The sequence below is a fragment of the Pleurodeles waltl genome, chromosome 3_1, assembly GCF_031143425.1.
Source record: "Pleurodeles waltl isolate 20211129_DDA chromosome 3_1, aPleWal1.hap1.20221129, whole genome shotgun sequence".
Classification (NCBI taxonomy): domain Eukaryota; kingdom Metazoa; phylum Chordata; class Amphibia; order Caudata; family Salamandridae; genus Pleurodeles; species Pleurodeles waltl.
Window position 1 is genome coordinate 1,630,479,195 of NC_090440.1, and position 25,686 is coordinate 1,630,504,880.

At 44.3% G+C, this 25,686-nt stretch overlaps 1 protein-coding gene across 1 annotated transcript in view; it reads right to left on the bottom strand.

Annotated features, from left to right (window-relative positions):
* FASTKD1 (FAST kinase domains 1) overlaps nt 1-25,686 on the bottom strand; it is a 441,158-nt gene that overhangs the window by 112,933 nt on the left and 302,539 nt on the right. Inside the window, exon 12 of the mRNA XM_069225290.1 lies at nt 460-573. Within this exon, the coding sequence (XP_069081391.1) occupies nt 460-573 (114 nt within the window). The remainder of the gene's footprint in view (nt 1-459; nt 574-25,686) is intronic.

Sequence of the window (25,686 nt, forward strand, 5' to 3'; positions counted from 1 at the left end):
GAATGTGTTGCTTTTCTGTCTCTTTTAGAGTGAATGACAAATCTATTCCAGTCAGCTATGAGAACAGTCTCACAGCATATTAACCCCTTTTCAGTGACAGTCAACTTGAATTATAATGTAAAAAGTTTACTGTGCTTGGTTGGAGAGAGACTTAACTCTGGAGTTACCAATTATGCCACAATCAGTTTTCCAACAAGTGATAAACTACAACTGGTGAAAATTTTTCTCAGCTTGTACTTCACACTACTCCACGCTTAGGCACTGTGAACTATCAGGCTAGGCCGGGATACACTGGGCAGCGGATTTATCAGTTGACATCTTTTCATTGCCTGAGTACCTTTTTAACCACGTCTTAGAAAAGTAAATCACCCTAAAACAACAGTGATCTCTTCTTATTTTCTGGAGGCACAGTGTCAATTCCATCAGTGGTCATCTGAAGCATGGTCGGTCAGAACTCACCTATGGTATAATAATAGGGCGTCATCACAGATATCCTTGCATAGTTCATTCCTCCTAGCAGCTCTCCCAGCAGTTGGCTCACTTGATGCTGCACTGCACTGAGGCTGCCATTACCTGTTCAAAATAAAGCAGAGTACTACTGACTCAAAGAAAATATATCTAGTTTAAGGGCACATTTCAATTCTGTATAAAACAAACGATGGGAGCAGATTTCAAAGACCGCTCAAGGAATAAGACGTCAACACAGGAGCAGGTGTCAATGTTGAATTTTTGCCCCTCTGACTTCCTGCCCGTTCACAATACTAAAATGTCAATCTACATTTCCAACCTGATGATATAATTATAAGAGTTTACAATGTCACTTTTCCAATTCATATTCTACCACAAAACACTGAAATATATTCCTATTTTGTGTTATAGTATTAGTACAAGTATAAAAATAGTTCTGAAAATTAAATGTACAAATATTTTTATATTTTTACAAAAAACAGCAATGTAAATATGTTAGGCAAACCAGGCTCACTGTCAATAAATCACTAAAATCCCAGATTGGGGCATATGTCCTTTAAACATGCTTTCTCAGGAGCAACTGGTCTGCAAAACACTTGTTCAAATAATTTAAGATGAACTCTAGGTGACTGACTGTTTTTTACGGCTTAAAAAAAAATCATGACAATCCCAGTTTTCGCTTACAGACACAATTTTTAAGGATACACAAAGAATTCTTAGATTTCAGTCCAGATTGCTGAGGAATGAGGACATATCAATTTTAAACATCTCCATGGAAGTCAAGAAATTGAACATGAGGTTTAAAGCACTGGCATGCCACAAGATACTGCATTTACTGTGTTTCTCCTGAAACCCTGCATTATCATATGTACAGACACCACGCCAAGCCGCTTTTACTGTCAAGATTGTAAGCAGCGTTAGGAATAAAAAGACAACTATACAACATATCTCCTGATTCACAACTTCAGAAGCCCAGGACTACCGTTCCCAAAAATCCAAACAATAAATTCTTTAAACTGTCGAGACACACAACCTGGAGGAAAACAAAAAATGACTAACTTTGAGTCTGACTAATTTCTTAACTTACACCTTCTTGCATTGTGATGAGCAAGACTGTCCTCGTTTTAACTGGGGGATTATTACAACAAGCATTTATGGCCTCTCTTGTTTGTTAAGGCTTCTTCCATCTGATTGCCTTTTCTTACACCAACTACTACTAGAGGGCCCGGTATGTCAGTAAAGGCAGGCCATTTTCAAATAGCCCAGATAGGCTTTGATTGGGGGCAGATCCAGTCATCTGCAAAGCAGATTAAAAAGACTGACCTACTTTATACGAGAGGTTAGACATGCTTCCTGGTCCCTAGCTAAAGTGGTCGTATTTCAACCTCCTGCACATTAATATACTCTAACTGCTTTGAAGACTCATATGTGACAGTATGAAAAGACTAGATGTTTTACCTTAGCACGTCCTAACATGCAATCCATTTGTATAATACTCTAGAACACATCTTCGCCCTTCAGAAGGCCACCGTTTTATTGTCTTGGATTACACTATCATTATTGTAACAGAGGACAGGTGCTACAACTTGACACATACTACATGGACGAAGCATTCACATGCCATGATGCCTATGTGGCTGTAGTGCCTTAGTGTTATGAACCGTTCGCTGTATTGCCTTGCCTGCAGTGTTAATAGTTTGCAGATTTGGTTTATTTCAGAACAATAGCTATATTTACATTTGTGCAGCATATTACAAATGGTCAACAGTGCCCTAGCTACTGGCTGGTATAAAGTGCATTATGGAGCTGTGAATGGTATTATTCTGTACTTAATTTGTATACAAACATAAGCATTAAAAATCTCCCACGCATTAGCAAAACTCCATCAACGGCTTATGGCATCCACATTTGAGCTTTTAGGGAGGATGACAGGAGTAAAACTGTTACTCTCAATCACTTACGTCCATTTGGCTTTTCTGGCAAATTGATAGCCACTCTAAAGAATGCCCAGATGAGAGCCTACAAAAGGATACTCAAGATCCCCAGACCAAAAAGGCATGCAGGGATACGTTTGGAACTAGATATGATATGCATGGATGTGATGTGTAAAATGGATATGATAACGTTTTATCAAAGTGTCAGCAGGGCAGAGGCATGAAGCCTCAGGGGGGCTTTGCAAGTCATTTAAAAAAATAAAACAAGTAGTTGGGCCATCTATCTGACAAAGGCCGAGGAACAGTTCAATCTGGCCCCTTCCTATTCTACAGACCCTGCTATCACGAAAGTGGAATTGAAGAAAAAACTGAAAGAGCTTGGCATGCAAGCTTCTAGAGCCAAAGATATTTTAATTGTTAGGGGTAATCATGGAGCTGGTGGTTTGTATGAATCGTATGCAACCACTAAAGGCAAGCCCTATCTAAAAGCACCTCTAGGAGAGCGAGCGTTCCAGAACATCCTGCAGATGTGCCTTTTAACCTTACCTGCCTGGGATTATCGGTGGAAGTGGAAAATTGCACAAGGGCACATGCATGAATGCACTCTGTGTAAATACCATACTAAATCGATAAAACATCTTGTATGCTTGTTGCGCTTGCTTGGCGTCTGAACGGCGCCTCCTGTTAAAACCTCTCTTCTTGAAACAGGGGGTGAGAACATGTAACGAAACTCTAAGCCTTATCTTTACCGCAGTTGTCCCCATGGAACTTGCCCGTTTTGGAAGATTCTTTCACAAGCTATGTTTAGCCTTACGCCAGGCAAGGAGTCAAACTAGCAAGGGTACCCGTGGAGGGAAGGGGGCCCTTAAAGAAACGCCTTTGACAAGATAGCTCCTGCCACCCAAGCCATCCCTCTCTGTCACCCAACGGCCCTAGATGACGAGCTGAGAGAGGCCCTTTATGCACAGCAGTTCCCTGGCTAGTGCGTATCTTGTTGCGCTGGTTCCGGGGAATGTTGGAAACAGGTCTGGGTCAACAGCCGAACAATTAGTTGGTGCCCGCAGAAGGTTGTATTACGGGTACTTGTGTAACAGCTTGTGTTTAACATCTGGGGACCCCAGGGTGGGGGGGATTTTCTGGGCTTTATAGTATTTTACTGTATTTATATAGAAGGTGCTGTGGTTAGGCATCAGCTTTGGCACCTGAAGGGTATTTCTTGCTGTTTATTTTATATTTTTCACTTTCATTATTTTAGTATGTTGTAATTATTTTAATAAATCAGGCAGTAAAGATTAATTCATTCATTCACTCAAATATAAGCTCGTAACTTGTTCTGTTCAAAATATCAATCAAAGGATTCAATAAAGAGCAGGCACATGCTCAACACTAAACTTTGCAGGGGAAATCCCCTCAATTACTCATCTAAATCAAAGAAGCACAAATAGTCTAAAATGGGAGCCAGGACGCACCCTTATTTGGCCCCAGATATACATCGAACTATACTGACAAGCCCAGCCCTACATCATCATTTGGTTTCCAATCTATCCACATGGACAGCAATTATCAATGTAAGCAAAAATGATGGGCTATCAAACTTATTCAACTGGAACCACAGAGGTTCAGTGGAACACTATCATGAAGATTAGGAACACTCTGGCAAAGACCCACAGATTTCCCAGCAACTGTAAGGGCTGCTACATTATTCACTGTGGGCATCAGTCAATGAAAGCCATCCAAGGTCTTCAAGGGCCAATAGGAACGTTCGGGCAATCGTGAAGGTGCTGAAGTATGTTCCATGTCAGTGGTTCTCAAACTTTTGACTTCTTTGGTCCCCCTCTTTATCATTATTGGAACCTGGGGACCTCCATAGAATCATTACTGGAATCCGCCCCCCTCCCAAAGGGGAATGATTTGAACCGCAAAACAATACACAAGAAATACAGAAACAAGCATTCCATCAAACACATTTTATGTAATTTGCAAACAAATATAAATAAAAAATTACAATTTTAATAGGCAGGTTGGAGCTTTTCTAAATTCTATTGAAGCCACACATCATTCATACTATATTCTGTTTGATGCACCTGCACCGAACACACAAATCAATCTGAGGATACTAAGTACATTTTTGGCCTCCAATTTCAAATTCCTTGACATTTACAGTATGTTTTAAAATGTTCAAATGTACATGAAGCCCCTTATTTATGAACACTTTATTAATATTATTTAATTTAGTCATGTGCCCCCTGAGGAGGCTCCGTGGACCCCCAACTGATCCCTGGGCCACATGTTGGGAACCACTGTGCTATGAGAACACATTCCTCAGAGACCTCTGCATCACTATCAAAAGGTAATTCAGAGTTTCTAAGTAAGTGTTTTTTGTAGGGATTCAGAGACCTTTTCAAGTCTTCTCGGAGTATCACCATCTTGGGTGTGGACATAAATAGTAGCATCGGCAATGCTGATCACCTTTTTTAGTAGTGCTTTAAAGCCATACTTGATAAACCATCAGGTTATTTATGAACTAATACTCCTATTTTAGAACCAGAATACTACCCCAAACCAATAGTTCCCACCTTTGCTCATAGCAAAGCACCCCCCACACTCACAAATTAAAGAAGACACTCATCATAAAATAAAGTAGCTGGTCACTCTACTGCACGTATTACCTCACACATCTCTTACTTCTCCATCTCCATCCCTCAACTAACCTCAAAAGGGCAACATCATCTTCTCCTTGGATTAAGTCAAGCATCAGATCTGAAAAAATAAAGAACTGTATCTTGACCTAAACCCAATTTTTATTATCTCAAACTGACTATCTTACTCACAAGTCCAACTAACAAGAAGAGGAGAGGAAGTAAAGTTGCTAGAACTCTTTCCCAGGGAGAGCAGTAAGAAGCCAATTATGAAACAGTTCATAGTGCACGCCAATACACGTTCTCTCAGAAAGGCTGTGTCAGATACCAGAGCCATGGGGGCAAGCAGGAGCAACTGGGACCCAGGCTTGGAGGCTGCAGTAGTTTGCCTCCTTGTCCCATCTTACTGTGGCTCTGGAATTTGGGAAAGTACTACACCTTCAGCACTTGACTTTATGGTAGCTATGGCAAACTGTTGCAGGCTTCTCAGGGGGGTTATTATGGAGGTAAATGTGGCTCAGCAGACACCCTGCACTATAACGTGACTCTCCAGCCCAGTGTTTACCTTTTAAAAAAGAAAGGTACTTTATTACACAGTAAAACTTAATAAGTTCTTTATTGCAGATTAATTAAAATCAACGCAACTGTAAACAACAAATAAAACCATCTGAGAGCCACTGATACAAGGAACCCGGTATCAACAGTCAATCATTAAAAACAAATAAATCAGCGCGAGCAGGGGGCAGCTTCAAAGTGCGTAACAGAGAGTCACTGTTGCATGCACCGTCGGCTATTCCAATACGCTAAAGAGCAGAGTTATCTGCTAGTCAGGGACATACTGGTTCACCAAATGAATGATGAAAAAACTATTATACCCTGGGAGCTGGGCCTATGCTACAAGACTTATTAACTGCATTAGGGCCCACTTTCAAGCGAACAGGTAACCCTGTGGGTTCACCATCATCGCTAAAAGACTTTGGGCCTGATTACAACTTTGGTGGAGGGGGTTAATCGGTCCAAAATGTGACGGATATCCTGCCCGCCGTATTACGAGTCCATTATGTCCTATGGAACTCGTAATACAGTGGGCAGGATATCCATCACATTTGGGACGGATTAACCCCCTCCGCCTAAGTTGTAATCAGGCTCTTTATGAACATCTAGCTCTTATTTGAAGATATACCACAGTGATTGAGCTCTAAACTGCAGTTAAAAATGTGCAGATTAACTTTAAAAAGTTGCTGTCTGACTGTCAAAACGTATGTTACCCTCCATGACCCACGTTCACTAAAGTCCCAGTGGTGCTTTAAAAGTAATATAACCACAAGCTGATATGTTTTAAGAATATAAGTGCAAGGTCTGCACTATAAACAGTATTGCATACGGGTTGAATTAAGATGTTGAGAGCAGCTTACTCACTTGCACTATGAATTTTGTGGCCCAGCAGGCAAGCTGAATGTTATGGCCATTTAAAGGTGCCAGTACAGCAGACCGACATGAGTTACTCTGAAGTGCCCTCAGTAAGGGACATATCAGCCGCTGTCTCAAGCGAGAAACCATTGGGCAAATAAACAGGAAATTAAGTACACTTTCTTCTAGGAGGCGCCCAGGCGACAGTTAGGTCTGACCAAGTTTGCTTCCAACTCTGGACTTGGTCCTTCGAAGGGAAATTGCCCAAACAAAATAAAAAAGAGTGTTGAACAGACGCAGTTTTATGATTAACAAGATACTGTTGTGGACACCAAGATCTGTAGGACTGAAAAACAGTTGTGCAGTGCCTCTTCTCAGCCAGGAGTGTTTTGGTGATGTCCTATTGTGCTGTTTTGAAGCCTTGTTAGTGATTTTTTTTAAATTAAGTAAAATCAATTTGTGAGCCCCATGCGCTGCCCAACTTTAGGGTGGCTAGTGTTCCTTGAATTACCAAAGGCCATGACATTTTTTGACTGGATGTAGGCTCCATCTCCAACCAGCACTGGGCAGCCAGTGAATCGCTGATTGCCAATCTGAGCTCCCTACAGAAGTTTAATATTGCTCCGTTCCTGAAAGCAGCTTGATCACAAATGCCAAACTCCTGTCTCACCTGTGCTTGTGAGGAGTGTGGGGGGGCACAAAAAATAAAGTTAAACAGAGAGGATTGAAGCTGGTTTAGAGTGGATGCATCTTGGCCTTTCAGTAACTCTGAACCATAAGTGTGGGACGGAGAAATTTGGCCCTGATAACCTGAAGCAGGTAATCCTGGGATGTGACTCTAAGCTTCTTCTGCAGTAATCCAATTGCAAAGCGTAGTTTCCGGGCCAACGCTCTCCTATGAGGTAAAGGATCATTACAGAATAATTTTGCATCTAAAAACACTCCCAGGTATTTATAGGCTTTAACCTGCTCCAGCTGCTTTTCAGCCACTTTCCATCTAAATTTGTTGTTGAGAACACGCGGGCAGGCTTAAAAACAGATGACATATTTTTATAATTGAGTTCCAGGCCCTGAGATTTAGTGTACACCGCCAGCTTGGTTATTAATCGCTGTAAGCCGATCGGGGCCGATTGGGGTCTGACTTAGTAGCACTATATCATCAGCATATTGTAGACAGCTCACTGGTTCCCCACCTAGCTTGGGAGGATCACACATAACATTGGACAAAAAAGGCGACTAGATCAGTTGTAGAGATAGTAAATAAAAACGGTGCAAGGACACATACTTGCTTGAGGCCAATGTGTGTTGCAATCTTCCAGGTGACCCTACCATCCTTGCTGATTTTGACTTGTGCTTAGGTGTCGGACTGCAGATTCACCACAACCTCCAACAACTTGGATGGAACTCCTAGCGTGGCCATCTTAGTCCACAAAAGATATCTCGGGACCCTATCAAATGCCGCTTTCAGGCCCACAAAGCAGAATTAAAGGTTGTCTCGTTTATTTACAGTTTTTTCGGCAAAGAAAGTTACTGCTAGGAGATTGATCAGTGTATTCAAGCCTGCCCTAAATCCTGTCTGGGTTTCAGAGATGATGTTTTAGGCTTTCTCACAGACTTAGATAGATCTCTTAATAAAATGGAGATGAAGATTTTGGCCTCTACATCAATAAGAGCGATTCATCTATAGTTCGCAGGATCAGTCCTGGTGACAGCTTTAAAAATGGGATGCAGGATGCTGCCTCTACAAGATGGGATGTAATTGGTGGAATATGCCAAATTAAACAGGGGCGTAAAATAGCTGGCCCAAAAATGTTTGATCATGTTTAACAGGGCATTTGGAATTCTGTTTGGACCAGGGGCCGAATCTGATCTCTATTTTTTTTCAAGTCAACTGTACTTGAGATTCCTTCAGCCATGCACCTTCTATAGAGGTCAACAGGGGTGCTACCACAGTGGGGCCACCGGCATTTGTAACAACCAGCTGTGTCATATTTGTTGTTGGGGGCCCCCCCCAATACATAGCTGTGATATGATTTAGCCAGTCTGCTTCTCAAACGCCTGCTGTGTATTGTGCAAACCTGTTGTTTGCCAGTGTGTTAATGTCAGCCCAAAAGGACTTGCTGTTTTTCGATCGGTATGACTGGAGGAGATATAACTGTTTTGCAGACCAGTCGGCTTTCCTATAACTTATCCTTAGGTTTGCGACTTTCTTTCTCACTGCTTGGCTATTTAACTTAACGGCTGTTTTCCGTAATTTACTAATCCCGCTGTTTAACTCATTTTTTTTTTCGAGGAGAGTAACTTTGAGAAGCAAACAATCCATTTTTTTTCTTTATTAAAATGTTGACCAGTGTTTGCTAAAAAAGTTCGCTATGAGAGCGGAGGACAAAATTTCCCACCACAGAAGCAATGGTGGCCCATAAATGATGTTCCATTGAGAAATAAAAGCGGAGATAAAAGACATAATAGCTAACACTCAGTCTCCTTGCCAAACAAGACACCACAGATTGTAAGTGCTCGGTGTCATGAACAGATAATTTGCATGAGGGGCTCTAGGCGGGGAAAGCGATAACTCCACGTGTTAAGGGAAATGGTCGCTCTCCACTCTAGCGGTTATGCTGTAATTCAACATCCATAAATGTGTAATCTATAATTGAACTGGATTTAGAATAAATCGTAGTGAAGGCTGCTGGTTAATCTTGCTGAATGCGCCCATTGAGTATGGAAAGACCTATGTTTGCGAGGGCCGGGGCACTTGCTGTCCCATGGTGGTTGACGCCTACAGAAGATGTAATAGTTGGTAGAATATTTCAAATGAGCTCATTTGGTAGTTCGTACTTGTCAGTGAATCAGTTTGTAATAAATGCATGTTTAAGTCCTCTGACAGCAGTAGATAGGCTTGGGATAAGTATACTGTAATGATTTGAGTAGTGCAATCAGAGCGTCAACCTTCCCCCACTTAGCTCTTATTTGGATGGATTTATACTTTACGTATTAACAGGCTGAAAACTCTGTCTGCCATTAAGGATGACGGATCGGTAAGTTTAACGCATTGTGCCCATGTTATGTCCAAGTCGATTTGTTCCTGCAGCCACTGGAGATAAGATCCAATGTAAATAGACAGAACACCCGAGGCTCTACCTGCTTTAGTGCGTTTTTTTTGCCCCAAGACGATGTTCCTTAAAGCCAATGACTGGAGTCGGCCATTGAGTCCAGGTTTCCTGGAAGAGGAGGATGTCAAAACTTTGTAGATAAGAAATGTCAGTAAAACTCAATACATCACGCTATCATATAAGGAGTGGGAGTCCTACCGTCCTTCACCAGGGTAGGTCTGGGGTCAGTGGCTGGGTTATTTCGAGGTGCTATAGGGCAGAGCTAGCAGTGTTAGACATGGAATGTGTCCGGGGTAACGTCAAGGGCAGCTTTACTTCAAGCACTGTAGTCTGCAAGGCACACGATTGGCAAGTACAGAGGCTAGTCATCATACCATACAGACACACTCAGACAAGTGCTACGGCTGCCACAGCATGGCCAAAAGGAAGACCTGCTTGTACAAACTTCAGCATTGCTGCAAATCATCCAATTCTGCAACAGTGGCTGTTTCAAAATAAGGAGCACACCAGTGAGGCTCTACACATGTCTGCTGGACGGAACCACAATAAGGGTCCAAACCAGCCTTCAGCTTCTCCTGCAGGGATGGCTTGCTCCATTCCCCCTTCTTCCAGCCAGGACACCTCAGGTGTTCTAGGGCAGAGAATCTGCTTTTGCTTCAGATTTCATTTTACGTAATGACCCCTCAGCTCATGGAAAGCTGGCTGTCAGGCAGACACAGCTCTGGGTACTCTGTGAAGCATCCCCTCATTTGTCAAAAAGAACTTGCAAAACAAATAGGTAAACAGCTCCCACTTTTATACAAGAAAGGAAGTCAGGGGATGTGCATTCTTTGCAATTTCAGAACAGGTTTGGGTCTGTTCTCCTTTCATGTGCCCTTCTCAGGCTGCCTTCCAGACTCCAATTTTGTCCTGAGTGTTGCTGCTCAGAGGTGGGTCATGTCCAGACTGGGGCAGCCACAAAAGAATCCTCAACTGACAGTGATCAGGAGGGGGGGGGGGGGGGGGGGGAGTCAAAAGGAGACACCATTCTAAAGGACCTTTCATATTCCGACAACAGGAACAGCAGCACCACCTTTTAGCACAACCATCCACTAAATGGCAGATTCAGAAAGACTACTCAGCAGCACTCTGAAAAGGAAGGAAGAAGTATGTTGCCTCTTTCTTTCTCCACTTCATTGTCTAGGTTCCTTCCGATCAGGCTCAGGAATGTCAGTAATACACTTCCACTGTCTGGGAGGGGAACCTCACCTCTATCTTGTCCACATGAACTGGTCAGGGTTTTCCAACATGGAATTCGCAGGCCTGTGTCACACTGGTTTAGTAGAGCACACAAGAACTGCGTACATCCACGTGGCTGGGATCTTTGTGCAATGATCCGGGCTGATCTGCAGCAGCTGAACCTTATACTAGTGGGTCAGTGGGCCTCCAATCCTGTGGCATAGGTAAAAGGTCTGGTCACACTAGGATTTCCAAAAACATGGTGTGCTGCTATCACAGGCCTACACGTATCAACCCGTGACAGGGACAGTAAGCATCTGCCATTGTGGAGAGTGTATTTGGTGCACCCCTCCAGGGACAGACTCTTGTCAAAGGGTCGGCCTAGATATTTGTGCACACATTAGAGTAGCTGGAGCCTGGGGTCAAAATCTAAAATTGGGCATGAAGGGCAAGTGACATGACTGTACATCATACACTGGATATTCTCTTCTCAAAAGATGGGGTCACACATGCGAACACACACATACACACACACTCATACACTTGTTCTGCTCCTATGACTGAGCCAGTCCCTCATCCTCCCCTTCTCTCAGTCTTCCAATTTTTCCTTCATACCTGATCAAACTCAGATGCTTCCGCTGATTAGATGAGATGACAGATGGCCATGTAGAAGCAGATGCCAAAAGAAGTAAGTACCAGGAAGGAGGGGGCATAAAGGAAAATAGTAGTGTAGGAGGAAGATGAAGTGTGAAGAGGAAAGGGTGAAGCAGGTGGGAAGACAATGTGTATGGAGGATATGAGAAGAGTGAAGAGTAGTGAGAAAGAAAGAAGATGGGAAACAGACAACAGCACAGAAAAGCAACAACCACGTCACACATGGATTACCAGATTATTCAGCCTCTAGCTTTGACCCAATGCCAAGTGACTATGATTCACCTTAGACAGGGAGCTACCCTCAAGGAATACACAGCCGAGAAAATCAAGATGAACTGAAGGGTCTATCTACTAATTAAATGGAAACCATTAAATCCCCACCACTTGCCCCGAAAGCAACTTTCGTAAGTAAGAAGATGGCAAACCCATTTCTGGCCAGCTTGATTGCACAAATTGCTGTATTTAAAAATCTCCACAGAAGTGGGTACGTCAGCCACTGTGCTACTGAAAGACACCATGCGGCGAGAAACCTGAAAGTATAATAAGGACCCCCATTGGATTCCAGGAGTGAAAGTAGGCAGCAATAGGAGAAATAAAACTAATCTAAGGAATTCTTGCACTTCCTTTTCCAACAGGTTCTGGCTTAGGCAGTATACAATCCAGGATAATCTTACCAAATGGTGACAATCGCTCTCCTAATGGTGGCACAAAGGAGATAAAGCAAGAAGACAATACCAGCAATGAAATTTCACTTTACACAGCTGACGAGAAACCCTCTGGAGAAGAAGAGGAGATATCCAAAAAATGAATATTAAGGTCAGAAGTCGCCTTTGAAGCTATAGGATTGGCAAAAGGAAGGAGATTAGTGTGAAAAGGTGCTACCATCTGTGATAAAACAGACAGAGTAATGCATCAAAAGTTAAGGTTAACCCATTGAAGGATAACAATTGATAATTTCATGTAAAGGGGCCCAACTTTTTAGCGAGATCCAATGTGTAAAAAAGAAATCGAGTGGAGCTGAAAGCTAAGGTAGAGATTTTGGGTAATGCGCTTTTCAAATATTCCAAAAGGATGAACAATATAGAAGAAGAAAATAAGTTACTTACCTGTAATTGTAGTTCTCCAGTATCTGTACCTTTAATAGATTCACACGCTTGAATCATTCACCATTGTCAAAGTGGGAGTCCCACGGTACTATAGATAGAAGTAGAGAAAAAACGTAATTATAAGTTAATGTTATAGGCCTTCACTTTAGCAGCCTAAAACCATCATTTAAAAAGAACCAAAGTCCAGCCAGTCAGGTGACAGCACCCTTTAGAACCCTCACCATATAGGCTCCATTCCTTCAGATGTTTTACCACAAGTGAGACATAAATTTAGTCTAGCAATAAGGGGAGCCTCTAAGGGGAGGAGAGTGGGTCGCATGTGAATCTATGAAAGATACCAATACTGGAGAACTACAGTTACTGGTAAGTAATTTGGACTGTTCTCCAGTATTGGATCTTTCATAGATTCAGATAATAGTTACCATTTTCAAATAACAACATTACCATGTTAAAGCGGATGCTTGAATAGGTTCAAGTAAAAGGTCTCACCTTATTGGAATAGATTGGGTAGCACTGCTTGTCCCACCACCGCATCACACTTATCAGAGGATTCGAGGCAATATTGTTGCATAATAGTGTGTCTCCTGGACCATGTTCCTGCCCGGCAGATCTGTTGGCCAGGCACACCAGGGAAGAGAGCTGTAGTGGTAGAAACAGCTTGGTAGAATGCACTGTGACCTTGCATGACTAAGGGTTTCCTGGTTGTGTCTGAGAGAACTGGATGGTTGTGGCGATCCATCTGGCTACGGTCTGTTTCGATACTGGGAAGCCTCTCTGTGGTGTCCCATAAGCCACAAACAGGTGGTTAGTTTTGCGCAGTAGTTTTGTTCTATGCAAATAGATTTTAATACATCTCTTTATGTCCAGTGTATGTGAAGATTTTTCTGCTGAAGTCTGTGGATTGGAGGAAAAAAAGTCTTCAGTACGACAGGTTTGTTCAGGTGGAAGTCTAACAGGGCTTTTGGTATGAAATGTTGGTTAGATCGTAGAGCTATGGTGTTTTGGGAAAATTGCAGGAATAGTTCTGCTCTCATGAACGCCTGGATTTCACTTAGACATCTCGCAGAGGTCAATGCTAGTAGTATTGCTGTCTTCCATGTAAGGTATTTCAAGTCTGTTTTATGGATTGGCTCAAATTGAGCTTTTATTAATTGACTCAGTATGGCATTGAAATACCAAGCATGGGGAGGTTGCGAATGGGAGGAAACACTGAAAAGTCCTTTGAGGAATTGTTTGCTTATCTAGATGACTGGTACTTTACTTTTCCTCCGGAATCGAGATATCGCTGCTAAATGTACTTAGATGGGTGAGTGGGTTAGTCCGGATGGATAAGGTACTTACCTGTAAATCCTAGTTCTCTTCCAGGGGTATCCTCATCAAAGTCATAAACATTGAATATTCCCGCCCTTCTGCGGGGACCCCGGAGCATATATAAAATACACACATATTATACATGTGTAAAACAGCAATGCAGGCTATAATGTTAAAACAGGCTAAAATGCTTTATTTCTATGATTTTTTTTTTTTTTTTTTTTTAATATTATAAAATTACAATAGAGAATAAATATCTACCCAAGCCCCCAAAACTTGGCTTAGGGAAGTAAGCAGCAGTAAACTCTAGAGAAAAAGAGAAAAAACTGCATTGAAAAACAATGGAGCATTCTTAGCCAATAGGCTGCATGCAGGTTAACACAGGAGAACCATAAAAACTTTGGCACCGTGCCTTTAAGACCCTGAGCACCTCCAGTATCCCACCATGCCTCAGGGGTGAAGGAAAGGTGACAGTTGGTTCACAGTTAGGTCAGTTCTTTTTTCCGGCTTCTTCTGAGAGGATCCTGGAGCATTGAGAAAAAGCGTAGAGAAATATCCCTGACCAGTCGATCAACAGGGCATTCCCTCGAGATCCCGGACGGTAGAACCTGGATGCGAAGTCTGGGCATTTCTTGTTTACTTCGTCTGCGAAGAGGTCCAGTTGAGGCCGACCCCATTGAGCGAAGATGTATTCTGCGACTTCGCCGTGTAGGACCCAATCGTGAGCATCCTCTAGGTGTCTGCTCAGAAAATCTGCTTCCACGTTTTGTTGACCTGGCAGGTGAACCGCTGTAAGTGACATTCCTCTGGCCAGAAGCCAATGCCATATCGCTTGGGACTCTCGAGATAGGGGTAGGGATCTCGTTCCCCCCTGTTTGTTCAAATAATACATCGTGGTTGTATTGTCCGTTTGTATTAGGAGAGCTTTCCCCTGAATTAGTGGTATGAAAGACTTGAGAGCCAGATGGACCGCTCTGAGTTCTAGCAGATTGATGTGGTACTGCTTTTCCTTGTCTGACCACAGGCCCTGAGCTTGAAGGGGACCCAGATGAGCCCCCCATCCCTGAAGAGACGCATCCGTTACCAGAGTGTCGGATGGAACTACCTGGTGAAACGGAGCACCCACTGACAGGTGAGGTCTGTGCATCCACCATCTCAATGACTGAAGTGCTACTGCCGGTAGTCGCACTCTGTTCTCCCAGCGACCTGTCCTTTGGCTCCAGTTGTTCTCTAATGCCTCTTGGAGGGGCCTCATGTGGAGTCTGGCATTTGGGACAATAAAAATGCATGATGCCATGGAGCCCAGCAGCGATGTCACCTGACGTGCCGTAGGTGCGTTGGCTCTCAACAGGTCCTGACACTTCCTGTCTATTGAGGATAGTCGTTCCTCCGAAGGATACACTCTTTGGAGTTCTGTGTTTATGATAGCTCCCAGGTAGTGAAGGTTCTGTGTTGGAATCAAGGTTGACTTTTGGTAATTGACCTGAAGACCTAGAGACTCGCAAACTCCGAGCACAATGTCCCGATGGCTTCTCACCTGCTCCGGAGAAGAAGCCTTCAGTAACCAGTCGTCTAGGTATGGATATATGAATATCTTGTTTTCGAAGATGCGCCGCTACCACTGCCATACATTTCGAGAAGACGTGTGGGGCAGATTTCAGGCCAAATGGCAGAACTCTGAACTGGTAATGCTGTAACGCTACTTGGAAGCGCAGGAATTTTTGATGTTTTGGAGCTATTGGGATGTGAAAATATGCATCCTGCAGGTCGATGGTGCACATCCAGTCTCCCTGATGTAGCTGAGGGAAAATCTGGTGAAGCACTAGCATCCTGAACTTCTGTTTCCTTATGTATTTGTTCAGCAGCCGTAGGTCCAGAATTGGCCTGAAAACGCCCCCTCGACCCTTCTTCGCCACCAGAAAGTAACGGGAGTAAACCCCCTTTCCTCTGTGCGCAGGTGGAACCTTTTCTATGGCATTCTTTTGTAGGAGGGCGAGAGCCTCTTTGCGCAGCAGGCTGAGATGAGATGGATTGCTTTTGGTTGGTGGCAAGTGTGGTGGAGGCTGTTTGAAAAGAAGAGAGTAGCCATGTTCGACAATATTGAGCACCCATTTGTCTCTTGTGATAGAGTGCCACTCGTGAAGATAAGCTGTAATACTTCCCCCCCACCGGAGTGGTGTACAGTGTCGAGGGAAGCGAGATCTCATTGTTTGGTGGGTGCTTTCGGAGTGGACTGCTGAGGTCTACTTGACCCTCGCTCCCTTGTGTTCCTTCGCTGAAAAAGAGGGCGTCCCTGTCGTTGCTGTGACCTTTGGGACCAGTGAGGGGTTTGAACCCTCTGCTGGAAAGGGCGCCTGTCATAAGGCCTGTACCTCCGCCTGAAATCTTTCTTTCTTTCCAGGCCCACTGCCCTCATGGTATCCACCTCGGTCTTCATGCGGGCCATTTCCTCGTCTGCCTGGGCACCAAATAGAGAGTTCCCGGCGAATGGGAGATTCAGGATGCATTGTTGTGCTTCCTGCTTTAAGCCAGTAAGCCTCAGCCAGGAAGACCTCCTTGCACAGATTCCATGCGCGTACCCATGCGCAGCTAAATCCGCCCCATCTGCTGCCGCGCTGATAACCTGGTTGGATACCAGGCATCCTTCTTGCAGGATCTCTTGGAAATCTTATCTGTCCTCTCTTGGCAATTTCTCTGTGAATCTATTGAGAGAGTCCCACAGAGAACGATCATACCTGCCCAGGAGTGCAGAAGCACTGGAGACTTTCATTGCCGAAGCTGCCGTCCCGCATATCTTTCTCCCCAGAGAGTCTAGATGCCTGCTCTCTTTATCCGGGGGGACCGTGGATGATGATGCCACCGAGTGGGTCTTTCGGGCTGCGGCTAATATTACCGAGTCCGGTGGCGGATCCTTCCTTAGGAACAGAGGGTCCTGTTCCGGAGCCTTGTATTTTTTGAGAATCCTAGCCGGGGCAGATTTGAGCGAGGCTGGGGCCAGAAAAGTGTCCATGGTTGGCTGCAACAAACCAGGCACTAGAGGCAGCAGCTTTTTTGATGTTGATCTCTGTTGTAGAGTCTCAAAGATGACCGACGAGGAGGTAGATGGCTCTGGAACTTCTATGTTTAGTTTCTGCGCTCCTCTTAGCAGCACCTCGTTAAACGTGGTAATGTCATCCACCGGTGAGACTCTAGCAGGTGGTGAATCTGTTAGGGTGGGTGAATAACGCCTGACAGATGATCCTGACGACGACCAAGAGGGTGATCTTCTTCGTGAACGAGACCTGGATCGTCGTTGAGAACGAGACCTGCTGCGAGATGCTGTAGCAGAGCGCCCAGGCCTCGCGGCCGGTTGACGAGGAGCAGAACGAGCCCGTCCTGCCCTTGCTGTCGGTGATGGCGTTCTTGGCAGGGAGGCAGTAGGCGAGTACATTCGCGAATATTGCGAATCTGGGGAGGCCGCTGGTCTGTTAAGGCTTTCCAGCTATCTTGGAGATAGATTGATGGGCGAGACATGCCCAGATGATGCCGCTCTTGACCGAGAAGAGTCGCTCGGTATGGAGACCACTGGAGATGGCGCGGCCTTGTCTGGCGTGGGGCGATGTTCTACTCCCTGCGGGACAGGTAAAACCTGTGTCGACGTCGATGGTTGTGTCGACGTCGAAGGGCGCCCCACCGGTTGCTCATGCCTCGACGTTGAGTGTCTCGACGTTGAGTGTCTCGACGTCGAACGGCGATCTTTGGACCTCGACCTGCTCGCCGTCATGTGCCTCGACGTGGAGCGGTGGGAAACCGACAGCGGATGTCTCTCATGCCGTCGTGGCGATTTCGACGTCGTGTCTCTTGACGTTGGGGGGCGCACAGCCTTTGGCGGCGACCGGGCATGCCGGCGATGGCTCGACGTCGATCGGTGGGCTGCCGTCGACGGAGACCTGCCCCTGCGATGGTGTTCCCTCGACGCCGTCTCCTTCGACGTCAGGTGTCTCGCCGTCGACGGCGATCTATGCCAGTGAGACGGTGGTAGCGACGACGTCGACGGGGAACAAACAGGTACTTTCCTACCTGCTGAAGTCGACCTAGCCATTCTCTCCTGAGAATGGCCTGCTGGTTGTCTGGGAAGTGAAGAGGACGATGTTTTCTGCCTCTCCTGAAGCCCATGCAGCCTGATCTTTTCTCTGTCTTTCAGAGTCCTCTTTGACATATTCTTGCAGTGCTTACAAGTGTCAGGACAGTGACTCTGAGGCAGGCACACTATACACAGAGAGTCTGGGTCTGACTGAGCCTTCTTCTTCCCACAAGCAGGGCATTTGACAAAAAGTGAAGGCATTTTTCTGTCAGGAAAAAACTGCCAAGCTCAGACAAAGATGTTATCTGTCGAATGAAAAAGGAAAAAACGCTTTTTCAAAGGATTTTTCTGAGAAAAAACTCAGAAAAACTGAGAGCTCAATGCTCCAAGATCCTCTCAGAAGAAGCCGGAAAATAGAACTGACCTAACTGTGAACCAACTGTCACCTTTCCTTCACCCCTGAAGCATGGTGGGATACTGGAGGTGCTCAGGGTCTTAAAGGCACGGTGCCAAAGTTTTTATGGTTCTCCTGTGTTAACCTGCATGCAGCCTATTGGCTAAGAATGCTCAATTGTTTTTCAATGCAGTTTTTTCTCTTTTTCTCTAGAGTTTACTGCTGCTTACTTCCCTAAGCCCAGTTTTGGGGGCTTGGGTAGATATTTATTCTCTATTGTAATTTTATAATATAAAAAAAAAAAAAAAAAAAAAAACTTCATAGAAATAAAGCATTTTAGCCTGTTTTAACATTATAGCCTGCATTGCTGTTTTACACATGTATAATATGTGTGTATTTTATATATGCTCCGGGGTCCCCGCACAAGGGCGGGAATATTCAATGTTTATGACTATTGATGAGGATCCCCTGGAAGAGAATTAGCCAGTTGAAGATCTGCTCTGGGGTGGAAGTAATGGGATGAACACCAAAGACAGAAACATTTCCTTTCAAGCTTGTATGCCTTATTAGTGGAATCAGCTCTAGCTTTGGAGAGGACTTCCCTGCAGTCTTCTGGAATGTCTAACTGAGCGAAATCACAGAACTCAGGAACCAGGCAGACAAGTGTATCGATGTTGGGTTGGGATGACGCAACTGGGCATTGTTCATGGTAAGTAAAGTTGGCATTGGTGTTAGTTGTATGTGGTCATGTTCTGAGACGAGGAGGAGTTACGTGAACCAGACCTGCCTGTGCCACTTGTGAGCAATGAGGATCATTCGACAATGTTCTCTTTTCAGTTTGTTGAGGAGCCCTGGAATTACTTGGATTGGGAGAAAAGTGTATGCAAATATTTTTGACCATCTTATTGAAAACATATTCCCCTACGTCCTTGATTGGTGATGGAAGCTTGCAAAGTATTGGCATGTCCGAATGATGTTGGTCGCAAACAGGCTGATGTTCAATATCCCCAAAGGTCGAAGATAGCATCCAAAGTCTATTGATCCAGTTCCCACTCATGGCATCTGGAGGTTGTCCTTCTGAGTGTGTCTGTTAATACATTGGTCGCTCCAGGAACATGCTCTGGCAGTGAGCTCCAGCAAGTTGATGTGCATCTCCTTTTCTATGCTGATCCGTTTCCCACTGACAGTGAGGTCCTGAAGGTGAGCGCCGCAACCCTCTAAGGAGGAGTCTGTTGTAATTACAAAGTCTGAAAACTGGGGGAGGATGTGAGACCTTGGTCAATGTTGCCAGTCTGAGCCACCATTTCATCGACTTTCTCCTGGTTAAAGTAATCTGAATGACATCATCGATCGACCCTTTGACCTGTTGCCACTGCTTATCTTGTTCCTCTAGTAGAGGACGCATGTGAAGTTGGCAATAGGGTATCAGAGGAATACAAGAGGGCTGCATCCCTAGGAGTGATGTGTAGAGTATCACAGAACAAGACTTTCTTGAGCCCCAGCAAGCAACTTGAGCAACGTCTTTGAGCCAGTTGATGTATTCTGTTCTCGTGTTGTTGGGATGTGAATGCTTTGTTTTGTATGGTGTCCAGAAGAGCTCCCAAGAAATTCAAAGTTGTTAGGTTTTGTTTGAGCTTCTGAAGGTCTAAAATAGAGCACCCGTCTCCAGACTTTTTCCATACCAGCAAGAAATGGGAGAAGAACTCCGTTTCCCTGAGTCCTCGGGACCTCTTCTATTGGATCCTTCACCAGCATGGAGGAAATATCTAGCAGAAGTTGCTTGAGATGAGGAGTTGATGTATTCTGTTCTGGGGTTGTTGGGATGTGAATGCTTTGTTTTGTATGGTGTCCAGAAGAGCTCTCAGGAAATTCAAAGTTGTTGTGGGATTGAGACATGATTTCTTTATGTTGACTGTGATACCTAGTGACCTGAACAGTGAGAGGCAAAGGGAAGTATGACTTTTTTTTAGCTTGTTGAGATGTGGCCACCTTTATAAACCAGTCATCCAGGCACAGGAATACCTGGATTCCTTTGTGCCACAAATTAGCTGCATATACGGGGTGCTGATTTGAGACCAAAGGGGAGGACTCTGAATTGGCAGTGGGTGCCAGACACTTTGAATCTCAGTTTTTTTCAGCGCTTTTGATAAACTGTGATGTGGAAGTACACATCCTGGAGGTCTAAAGACATCATACGATCCCCGTGACAGAAAAGTTGTAAACTATCCTGTAGGGTGACCATGCAAAAGGACGTTTTATTTGGTATTTTTTGAGCTTCCGAAGAACTAAGATAGGGCACCAGTTTCCTGACTTTTTCCATACCAGCAAGAAATGGGAGTAGAACCCGGTTTCCCCACGTCTTCAGGACCTCTTCTAATTGATCCTTCACCAGCATGGAGGAACTATCCAGCAGAAGTTGCTTGAGATGAGGAGGCAGTGCCCCTTTTGGTGAAACATTTGGGGGCTTGGTGATAAACTCCAGGGTGTGTCCTCGAGACACAACGTCCAGAACCCATCTGTATGTAGTTATTTTGGGCCATTGAAAATGGGATTTGCGGCCCACCAAGTTGATTGCTGTTTGGGGGAAGCAACCGGCACCATGAAAAGCTCACTGTTTCTTGGCACAATCTCTTCCTCTTGAGGATGGTTTTCCTCTTGTAGATTGTTTGTATGCCGCTGTAGGTGGCTGACAACAGTGTTGCGTGTATTATGGATGATAATGGCCTTGAAATGTTAACTACAGTTTGAAAGGTTGATATCCTCCTCAAAAGGAGAAAGAACCTCTTCCTCTTGCTCCTCGAAAGGGCTATCTACGGATCTACAGGGTGCCCAGGGACTTGGCGGTTTCCGTATCTGACTTGATTTCTAGAAGCACAGAAGTGGATATGACCACTGTAGACAAGGAGGTCCTTTCCATTATAGAGTATGTTCAGGATCTTGCTTTGGACTTCAGGCCCAGCTAGTTGTCAAAACCCTGTAGAGGAGACATCAATAGCGCAGTCTATAATTTCCACCACTGCTCTCTCTCCTTCATGGAGAATTTTCTTAGCTTCCAGCTTTGCATCTTCTGGCAGAAGGTCTAGGTATTGACTCATGTCAGACCATATTTGCCTGTCATAACGCCCTAGTATTGCTAGGGAATTGGCTGCTTTAACTGTAGTGGCTGCCATGGTAGAAGAACGCTTGCTGATGTTGTCCAGTCGGCGCCCCTCTTTATCAAGTGGTGTAGTGATAGGGCTTGATGGATTTTTTGAGTGTCGCTGACCTGCCTATGTTATGGCAGAATCCGGATTGGGATGGCCAACTAACCAAGCTGGGAATCATCCAGAGCCTTGTAATTCTTGTTGTGTCTGAACAACACAGCTGCCACTGTTGCTGGATTTTGCACTGCCTTTAATCCCTCTTCCGTTATAAAATCGACTATAGATATAGCTCTAATGTTTTTTTTTGACTCCTTGAAATCATAAGAAGCAGCCAGATTGTTTGGTGGTTAGGGGAAGCTGAAAACCTTTAGCTGCTCTTTCCATATTATTATGAAAGCCACCAATGTTGTCTGGTGGCGAGTCCACTGGTGGAGGCATAGGTGGTAATGGCGTTGAGCTTAAGTAGTCACACCACTCATTGGGAATAGAAGTAGTGTCTCTAATTTTCCCTTCTTCTCTGTCCTTGTCTGAGGAAGGTTGGTCATCCTCTGGAGGCTCTGCTACGGTACTTGCCAGTGTGGGTAGAGGAGTTACTGGTAATGGCAGAGTACGCAGTCGGGCAAGGGGTGTACTAATTTTCAGAGGCATGGTGGATGCAGACAGAGGTATTGAGGATGCCGGATCAGGAAACCTCTTGTAATAGTCCTGAAGCACATGTTGGAGATTGTTTACCAAATCCAATGGCATCTAGACTGATTGTCCTTGTTCCTGCGAGTCATTGGTGGAGTACACTTTGTTGTAATGCTGTTGTTCATTTGAGTAATATTGATCGTCATAATATTGATCCTCATTGTCCTCTTGGCACTTGACGTGGATTTCTAAGGGGCTATGTGAGACCCCAAAAGGTCACATCGTCACAAATGTGAGGGAGTAAAGGGCAGAACCTTACTAGGAGAGGTATGTACTAGCAGGATTGCCTCTGCAGGAGATGTCATCTTAACAGAAAGAATAGATGCAGAAATTAATGATGAGATTGGCATTGTCAGAGAGAGTGCAGTCACTGGTATTTTTAATGATGTCGTTGATGGGTCCCTCGTCGACAGTTGTCTGGTCATCGTCGGTGCTGTTGTTGTCTTCAACAGTTTGAGTGTCGTCAATGATGTCTTGGCAACTTTTATGAAGGCTCTCCCTGTCAACAGAGCCATAGTTGGGAGGATTTTAGAGGTAATGTTGGTTGTAGCAACCACAGCTGACGACAAAATCAGCATGGGAGACATTGCAGAGGAGAAAGTGGATGTGGCCATTGTAGACAAGGAGTTTGTGTTCTGGGTGAAGTCAATATATAACTCTTTGTCAGGGTCATCAGAGTGTTACCTCTTTTTGCCACATGTCCTACATGGCCTGAAGAATCATCTTTGGTTGTTTCTCACATCGTAGAGCAGAGAAAGTCTGGACCAGTAGAAATAACTCTGACCTGAAGAGAACCTTTTCAAAATGATCAAGGTGTGGAAAAAACTGAGCAAAGCTCAGTGTTATTCCCATCATCTGACGTGTGGTAGAAAATCTGAAGGACTAGAGCCTCTGTGGTGAGAGTTCTAAAGGGTGCTGTTGTCTGATTGGCTAGACTTTGGTTCTTTTTAAATGATGTTAATAAGTTGTTAAAGTGAAGGCCTTTAACATTAACTTCTACGTACGTTTTTTTTTCTACTGCTATCTATGGTACCGTGGGAATCCCACTTTGAACACGGGGAATGATTTAAGCATGTGAATCTATGAAAGATCCCATAATGGAGAATGCGCTGATTCACTAGGGATGAAATCTAGAGAAAGCAAATCCTAGGTGAACTGCAACATGCTGCAGCTCTTGGAAAAAAGGAAGATCTTAAGAATTGGAATTACCACTCTAATCTTGTACAGTCCGAGGTTTGGGAGGAATAAAAGTGATTAGTATGTATAGATGGATTTTTAAATGATTTATTAATTATTTAGGTCACGTGGAAACCTTGAGAGGAAGAAAATAAACCTGAAAATACAAAAGCTTTGCTCCTGGACTATATCAAAGTCGATGCACTCCATATTAAATCTTGATAAAAAATAATTTCAGAGCTCCTAGAGACACTGGCCCTCATAATCAGCAAAAAGAGCAACTTGGGGTAGGGGAGGGGATTTTGGTGGATGGAAATGGGGATGGGAAGGTGACAGAAAAGGAAACATAAGCTGCAGGCATGGATATGGTGTTTGTTAATCTTTGCGGAAGGGCAAGATGGCAGGCTTAATATTCACCTTAGATGGCAAGTACATTTGTCAAGGCAAATAGGCTAAAAGCAACTGTGTATCTTCAAGTGATACATTTACCTTATAGGTCAATAAGTATTTTTCACGAAATCTCCAGGATTCAGAGACCAGTTGTTTGGAGGCCACACCTGACTGGCTATTATTATCACAATGGCACAATATAAAAGTTTTCCAACATGACAAAAAAAAAAAAGCGTTCTGGCCAATGATGCAGATTTCTTACAGCAATATTCTTCTTATGGTGACACGTTATTAAAGCCCCTTCAAAGATTATCCTTTCTCTCAGTACAAATTATTGATCACCTTGGCATCTCAGGCTCTTCTGTACATTACTGGCAGTTATTAAGATGGTCTTCAAGTTATTACAAGGCTGCTTGGGTTAAAATCAAGTATTGCTTTTTGAGTTTGATTCAGAGCTTTATAATATCTGCCACATACTGTGGTCTATGTACCCAGGGATATCTGACTTTACATGCATATGTTTACAATCCTCAGATAAATCACAGATAGATTGATTTTATTTATTAGTTTGTACTGTATGGAGGCATCAATACCACATCTATTATTTCCTATCACATCCTGGTTGTAATAGCAGGTTTATAGTTAGCCAATGGCCGAGGTAGGGTTTTCAATACCATGTGGATGGGTTGAACTATTAAGTGAAAACAGCTTCTTGCCATTTTATCATAACGCACATCAAAGAATATCTGAACAAGTGAAGGGACTGCCAATATCATGATTAATTGTGATTAAGGCAACCTTATAGGAAGGTAAATCCAAAGGACTGTTTATTTGAGACTGGAGCAGTTTTAGTGGTAGGCATAAGGTTACATTGAGGAATGCAACAGAACCTTACATTTATCCACAGTAGGAAAAAACGATTTCGTAATCTCAATACCTTTTTCCCCCAATCCATTTCACAGTGTCTGACCCTGTGTTATTTCAATGTTTTGTCAATTTTTATGGCGGCATCTGCAGAGGATGGACAAACCTACACGATAGGCAGGAAGACACTGTTGTTCTAGTTGATTAGATGTGGGCTGGGCATCACCTGCTAAAAAAACAAATCAGTCAAAATGCCCCAGCAGCTTTTTTGTACTCATTCATCAACTCCATTTTCATTGGGAACTGTGCAAGCACTTTATATATGCAGTGATATGCCCCCTCAGTCTGCAATGGACTGCTTAATTAACAAGTTACTTACCTTCGGTGATGCCTTATCTGGTACAGATAGGATCTAGCAGCAGATTGCTTCCCTTAGAATTCTCTCCAGGCGCTTGCCTGGACCTGGAAATTTTTACACAGCAGTGCAATGCAGAATCAGCATGAGTGCCGAACAGGGGGGTGCCATTGAAGGGCATGTCTTCCACGGTGGACCGGACAGCCTCTGAAAAGCTAGAGAGGCGTAGCCAGGCATGATGGCACAGTGCTACAGAGTGAGCCATGCCTTGGCACACTGAGTCAGTGATATCCATACCACATCTTATGACAAACCTAGCTGCCTCTCACCCACCCTGCAGTGCCTGGGCGAGTTTGCTCCAGGTCTCCTCTGGAAGCAAAGGTAACATCTGAATCCCACAATGCATGGGAAAAGAGGCCCAGAATGCAAACACTGTTTATCGACCACAGGGCCAACCTGGCTAAGGAGAAAATGTTTTACCCACAAGTTTCCAGCCATCTGAACTCTGTCTAAAGGAATGTTAGGGAGGACGTTTGGGTCAGAAGAGGCCGGTCCCCAGGGGAGGGCCGGTGCCTATGAGCTATGGATCGGTCCTCAGGGGCCCCCCTTAGAAGGCTTAGCCCAGGCCCCTAATAAAAGATCAAGTAGTGCTTCGCTATGTGGGAGTACAGGCTCAATAACTGTTTGGCCTTGCTTAAGCACTGTTATCAACGGGTCAGTGGTCACCTCCACAAAGGGGAGTTGCAAATCTAGGACCG